The sequence below is a fragment of the Geospiza fortis genome, unplaced genomic scaffold, assembly GCF_000277835.1.
Source record: "Geospiza fortis unplaced genomic scaffold, GeoFor_1.0 scaffold603, whole genome shotgun sequence".
Classification (NCBI taxonomy): Eukaryota; Metazoa; Chordata; class Aves; order Passeriformes; family Thraupidae; genus Geospiza; species Geospiza fortis.
In genome coordinates, this window is record NW_005054460.1 from 1274654 (window position 1) to 1282083 (window position 7430).

At 38.7% G+C, this 7430-nt stretch overlaps 1 protein-coding gene across 1 annotated transcript in view; it reads right to left on the reverse strand.

The window, feature by feature from the left end:
* Positions 1–2270: 2270 nt before the first annotated feature.
* Positions 2271–7430, reverse strand: part of DST (dystonin) — a 167307-nt gene continuing 162147 nt past the window's right edge. Inside the window, 4 exon segments of the mRNA XM_031062760.1 lie at positions 2271–2536; positions 3690–3813; positions 6505–6615; positions 7065–7264. Of these exon segments, the coding sequence (XP_030918620.1) occupies positions 2271–2536; positions 3690–3813; positions 6505–6615; positions 7065–7264 (701 nt within the window).

Here is a 7430-nt window from a genome sequence, read left to right on the forward strand (position 1 = left end):
TTATTTTCAGGCTTTTGTTAGTATAAACTTTGTATCACAGGCAACAGAATTTTGAAAAGTCTCTTAGTATCTTAGTTAATTAAGGTATAACATCTGGAGGCAGATTTAAGCTTTTTCACTGAATCCCCAGTCCTATTTAATTTACCATTAATTTGGTTTCTGACAGTGGATGATTCTCTCCAGGCAATAAATGAACTTTCCCACTTTACCGCTTCCATCGTCCCCCATTTTGCAATCACTAGCAAGTCACAGTAATCTACTTTGTCCTTGGGTTAGCTGGCATTGGATTTCTCAGAGGCCGGTCACCCCTTTAATATTTCTATAAAATTACAATGTAGCCATACAAAAATTCCATAAAGTTGCATAATTAATGAAGCATTAAAAAGATATTTGAGCTAAGACTGCAATATGAAAGGTGCTTTAAGTAGATGCCAACACTACCTCCTGTGTAGGTAGGTTGTTCTTGGGATACAAAGTACTGATCTATGTATGTACCCTTGCAAAGGAGTTAGATTTGTCCTCCCCACATCCTTTGAACATTAGTCTTGTGGTTAAAAAAATGCACCAAGAATATTCCACTGGGCACCACCACCTCTCTCAGTCAAATTATCCATGGAAGTGCCCAAATTCTATCCTTTCCCTTTCTCCTGCTTACAAGTAGATATTTCAGCTATCATCTGTAAATATTGAAAACTGTTCAAGGGTGTTGGGGGTTTCAAAAAGCACCAAAGTCATTCTGATCTATTTTAGTGTTCTAGGAAAGCAATCACTGGATGAATAGAAGCAACAGGAGAAGTGAAAAATGGAAAGATAAAATAGTGCAGCAGAGACTGATGCTTCAGTAATCAGTAAACACGTGTGCTGATTCCCAGGCCAGGTAGGACTGGTTAATCATGGCTTTCTACAAACCTTTGTACAACTCTGTGTTGAAGGAAATCCTGATACAAATGGATTTTGATTGATTCAATTATCTTTTGAGTATTATTTTGTTTATCTGACCAAGTCCCACACAAGTCTTTCTGATATTTTTTGGAAGTTCTAGAGATTCTGTCATTACTTACCACAGCATCTATCCAGCCATGCTACAGCACCCCCCATAGCTGCACCTTTTTTTCCAGTGAAACTGAGCTATTAGCTATCCTTTCTATGAATCCATGCATGGCTAGAATGTTTCACTGACTAACAGAGCAAGTGAATTACTCTATGCATTTTATATATGGTATGTAAAAGACAGTTTAATATGGAGAAAATAATTGTCGACACACAATAATTACATATAGTTTCATATGCTCTGATATGTGCAATTTAGTGTTTTATTAAACAAATACAGTAGCTAACCAAAATCAGATAGCTGATAATGGGAAATAACATTAAAGCCTGTGTTCCTATGGTAATTATTGGTCATCTGAAATGGCATATGCTCTAAAACATAACACAGAAAATTACCTTCCTGTGAAATAAGAAATACAATAGAAATAAAGTTAAGGGACATGTTTATTTCTGAGCTTTCTGCAAGCAAAATTGCTTTGATACAAAATGAGTTCAATGATACAGTGCTACCATCCACTCAAGCAAAAGAAAACCTCACATTTACATGAATGCACTTTATATTGATATTCTTACAGAATAATAGTTCAGATATCCAGAATGTGTCTGGCCTCATTGAAAGCAATGGCACAGAAATGCTGCAAGGTATTGGAGTATCATATTATTGGCAAGTGCTTAATTAACTCTGTGAGTTCTCTGAGAGATGCTGTATAAATAAGGGTACTGTGGAGGTGTGTTTGTATTCCTTAGTACTTTTGACATACATTGTTTAGTGTTTGTTTAGTTAGCTCAAAATGTGTAATTGTGTCTTTTGGCTTTCAGTATTCTCTTTTTCTTTTTTAAAGAAAAATCATGAGGTATCCTTTACTGTTAACTAATGACATAGTGATAGGCCTTTTTTATTGAGGTTGCAGAGACTTACTGTACATTCAGTACACTGTACATTCGGCAATTATTTTTAGTGTACTTTCTACATGTTACTGTGTACAACTGTTAGTTTACATTAGAACTCTTCCCCTTCTCACAGGATATGGCAAAACAAAGAAAAAATCTGACAAAAATTATACACATAAAATAAGAAGACAAATACACAAATAAGGCCATCTGCAGAATTAAAAATCCACCTCTTGCAATATTTCACAGTAATTTCTACATAATATTTTACATCTTATGAACTTAAATATTCAATGCAAAAGGAAAAGACCTTTATGGAGCCAATCATATTATCTCTTCAAGGACTTGTCCGATTTGCTGGCTAGTGGCCTTCTCTGGGGGGTTGGAATTTTAGAAGGCTTGGCGGATCCTGGCCGAGAGCCTGCTCGGGGTGTTGGCCTGCTCGTGGCAGGAACAGTCTCTGACATATCTGAGCACACAGACTGGATTTCTGAGATGTCAAAGTCAGACGCGTCACTGCCGCGGCGGCTGCTCGACCTGCTGCCAGCCTTGCTTCCTGCTCGGCTACCAGGTCTGCTTGGAGTTCTTCTGGTGTCTAAACAATAGAAGATAACCACCAGGTTTAAAAGTGAGGATGGAAGACCTGTGCAGGTCTGTCCTAGGTCTTTGGCACCCCCAAAAATTCCTTGTGGCACAAACTAAACTTTAGACGTCTGCCAGGCAAGCTAACTGATGCTGTGTCTCACACTAAAGAAAAGGAAATGCAAGATCAAATGCTGACACAGAGTTAATTCATCACTAGCCTATCTTATCAAAAATGCATAATCCTGGCAGCTTTTATTGACTTCCTAGACATGCATTGTACCTTCACTCAACAGCCAGGGCCTGTATTTCCCCTGCCATTTTCTCAGCTATTAATTGGGAAAAAAAAATCCGGTATCTGGTCTCTTCACGCATTCATGATTTCTAAGTATAGGCATCTTGGAGATGCATATGAACATCCCAATATTTAAATGTGTAGCACTCTTTAAAAAAAAATAAATTCAAATCCATACAGATGAAAGCTGCAAGTAAACAAGGGCAAAGTAGACATGCTGCCCAACAAAGGGCTGAGAAGATGGGCTCTCAGCAAGCCTGCTAAGTAAAAGCCTGCCCAGACAATGTGCTGTGAAGAAAAAACCGCAACAAGGAATCTTAAACAGAAAACAATTATTGTGGTTTTTCATAATTTTCCTATTACTTATTAAGTATTTTTAATCTTCACAAATCTGGTTCCCTGTATGTATGAAGAACACTGTGTTGCAAAGCACAGCTTCACTGCTTTCTATTTTTGTATACTGCTTTTAAAATCTCTGTGTGAGGCAATCTACAGCTGCTCCCTGCAGTTCTTCCAAAAGAAATGGACAGGTCATGATTAGGAGATCCCCCTTTGCTCCATCACAATTGAGAACAACTTGAATACTGTAAAGAACTGGATCCTTTAAAGGGTAAATGCTTCTTCCCTAGTTCCTAGGGCAGATACATTGAAGGTACCATTCTCAAGAAGATTGCAGGCATGAATTCACACATCCAGAGCTGAACATGTGAATGGAGGGTCTGATGATGTGCACCCTCAGCAATGGGCATACTGTACAACTTTTACTCCTTCCCACTCTTTTGACATCTCCCTTGACCCCTAATGTGACCTTAAGTGCTCAGGTGGAAAACACAGCAAGTGGTAGATCAATCTCTGAAGTCAAGACACTCACCTGCAAACTGAGCTCTGACTCTGGTAGCTGCTGTTGACAGGATGCCACTGTCTTCTCCTGAGTGGAAACCCTTCCCTGATAGATACCCTGGCAGTCTGAGTTTACTTCCTTGAATTGGTGTTCCCTATGCAAACCAAAACACAACAAAAAATGCTTTTTTAACTGAAGACAAGGACTAGTATTAGGAACTACATAGAATGTGATCATCATAACATTCACTGTGAATCTGAAATATTAGTTTAAGCCACTATGGGTGTTATTCATAATGTGAAGTTTAGAATGTTCCTTTAGCAGTTTGCATTTGAAGTAGTCCAAATGTAAAACAACAACAACCAAAGAATCATTTTAACAGTCTGCTTAACATTTTAGCAACTTTGTGTATATTTAAACACATATGAAGAAAGAAAAAAGCTACCTTTTTATAATTAGTCAAGCAGGTAAGATTAGTTGATGGTACATACTGAGATTTTATATCTGCATAACATGAATTTCCACCATTCTCGCTGTAGTTATATGTGATGAAAATATTTTTAAAATTGAAACAAGGCTACCAAATTTCAGAAACCTTCTACTAGGAGGAAAAAAAAACCCAAGCGAAAACAAAAGGAAACAGAAAAAAGGGCATAGGACTAATTGTAGAAGTTCCAGTTGTCAATATATCATCTTACAGTGTCTCTACTACTCAGTCTTACCCTGCCTGCTTTCTCGTTTCTGAAATGAGTCTTGATTTACAATCTGCCCCAAATCAGAAAATTTCTTTCACAGCCACAAAAATTGAATCATCAGATCTCAAAATGAGTATCACTCACTGAATAAGAGGTGTATGTAAATAAGAGGAAAACTACAGTATTCACAGTAATTTAGTAACACAAAAATACTACATAAATATTCAAAAATAAGAAAAAACAGTGTAGTGATGAATGCAGTTTGTGGAGTGGCCTGGATCCCAGGATCCTGCATTCTGTGCCTTTGATCCCCAAACAACTGTAGATGGAATTAGGTACTGAAAACCAAGATCCAGAGAAGTGTGTTGGAAGCTGCCTTGAGCTAAGAACAGAGCAGAGGCCTGGCAGGAGCTTGCCTGGCAGCTGCCAGTTCAGACCACTTCTGAACAAAAGAGGGCTGAGATGCTCCAGAGCTATCTGCTGGCTCTGACAGGGCAGGTCACAATGTTAAACTCTCATTACAGCCAAGTACAGTGCTGGACATACAGCTAGCCCCACCCTGGGAACCTCTGCTATACAGACACTGCTTGGGAGGGTAAGGACAAAGAGAACACTTACCTCCACTGAAGCTGCTGCACTCTGGGCAAGGCACTGGGAGAAAATCACCAGTGTGGAAAATAAAACTAGCCTGTTCTTCAGTTTTGCCCTAAGCCCAAATGCAGTTTATATAAAATGAATAACTGCTCTCTTGGGCAGTAAATGCTGCAGAATGCCTTAGAAATCCACTGAACCTACCCCACCCTAACCATTCTGTTTATAATCTTAAACCACACTGGTTTACATGAAAGAAACTCACTGACACTACTGGCAGTTGGAAGAGTAGATAAGAAACACAGTGCCCCCATATGAAATTAGGCCAGCTGCTTTCCTGTCATTGTAGTTCAATGAAAACAACACCTTTCCATGTCTATAAACCCTTTAATGTACCATCAATTAATCTTTCACTGCAGTTACCAGCTAAGAGATGAAAGAAAATACAGGAATATGTTAGAAACTGACAACTGACTAAACTCTGTGCTGTTAATCAGTCTAAGCCACAGCCCCATATGCTTGCAGTGCTGTACCCACAAACACACCTGCAGTGTGCACAAGAGCACTCACAGAAGGAGGGAGGAAGAAGTTTGTTGTGCATCTTTGAGAAAAGCCATGCTGAAACTTCACACCAGAAGGTGTCACATGAACAGCAATAGGCATCAAAGTGCAGATTTGTGAAAAGCAGATACAAGAGAGGGGGTGGTAGCACAAGCTTTTCCTCTCCAAGCCCTCCATCCAGCCCAGGGCAAGAGTAACTCCCACAAATGACACATCAGTGTGCAGCCTGATCCAGCTGCAATCTTTTCACTGACTGTAATGACATTAAAGCAAACTGTTTGGCTTCAAGCCCCTTTAAATTTTGGTCATACAGCCTAATTGCCAGCATAATCCTAATTGCTATACTAGCAATTTCCATGTAAGCCATGCTAGTTTCCTGTTAAGTCATCAAATACCTATCCTATTAGAGCAATGATTGGTCACTGCCCCCTAAACAAAACTTTCAGTTGTTGTAAAGATTTATGTATCACAGCCAGACTTTTTTGCCATCTTCTGCACTGTGATTGGGTATTTCTTTATTTAGTGGCTTTGCATTAGAGATCATGATTTATTAATCTCGTGTCTGCAGTTCAGAAACATTGTAGTACTTAATGAATTCAAAGTAAACAATTTTAGGAAAGAAACCTGCAAAGTATATTGAATGTTTTATTTTTATTTTTAAAAAGTACTTTTCCACATTTACTCAACTATTTCATTCCATACTTTCCTGATTTATTAAGCATTTGAGATTTAAACATTAGCTCAGTGAGGCTGTATTTTCCTAAAAATTAAAAAAAAAACATGAAAAACAGAACATTAAAAAAACCCAAAAAAACAAAACAAACTTTGGGGAGGGGGCAAAAGTAAGAAATAATTTGACAAAGGTCTAAAACAAAGACAGTGCATTAATATACACAGGATGTTGCAGCTTAGACGTACTGAAACTCTAGTGACTGTTAGTGAAAGTGACAGTTTTAGTGAAGGAAGTCATTAGACTAGAATTTCTGTCCTTACTGTACCTCTGCAGATGACCCTTGATAGTCTGAGGATTCTGGTGGCTTAGAAGGAGTTGATGTTTTGCTGTTTGTCAACCATGGTTTACCATAGTTGCGTGTTAAATGATGTGATGTCTGTGTGAAACAATGGTAAATCAAAATGTGAAGGACAGTAGAGGAAAACTATGGCACAGAGAAGGATACCCAGGCTTTCAAAATCTCAGTAGAAATAAAATGTAAGCAGAAAAAGTTAATGACAAACGTTCTAAAATGAAGAGATGACAGAGTTTATTTTACAAGTGAAATTGAGAGGTTTGTTGATCTTTCAGAGCAGTTCCCAAACTGCCGGTTAGCTCATGTGGCACCTTAAATGTAGAAATTCTTCTACCGCCATGTTGCAAACAAACAGTAGAAAAAACATATTGAAAACACTCTCATATCCACCTCAGACTATGAAATAAAATGGAGACAGTTTTTCTCCGTCAGCTAGAGAAAGCAGCAATATTACTGGAGCGAGGAAAAACCCAAAAATCCAATCTATATCCCATTTGGTAACCACTGCAGTTTTGTAGGTTTCTCCTTACCTTCGGTGTACTTGTAGCAACAGCCTGTGGGGCAGCTGCCTGGCCAGCTTGACTTGACAGAGAAGTAGATCTGTTGGGAGAAGCACCTCTTGAAGAGGGTCGTGATCTACGGCCCCTTGGTCGGAAAGCTGCCATGCTCTGACTGGCACCATCTGCCAAAATGAATTTTTCACGCAGCTCCACGTTTGTCCTCCCTTTAGCTGCAAAGAGAGGTGTTCGTTGACTCAGACATGAAAGCTGTCACAAGGCTGTTTGTGCCATTTTTGCCATGCCAACTCCAACACATTTTAACAATAAATAAAATGCATTACTGTGTAATGCATTTATTTTAGACACAGAAGAGTTATATGCAGGACTCACTTATTC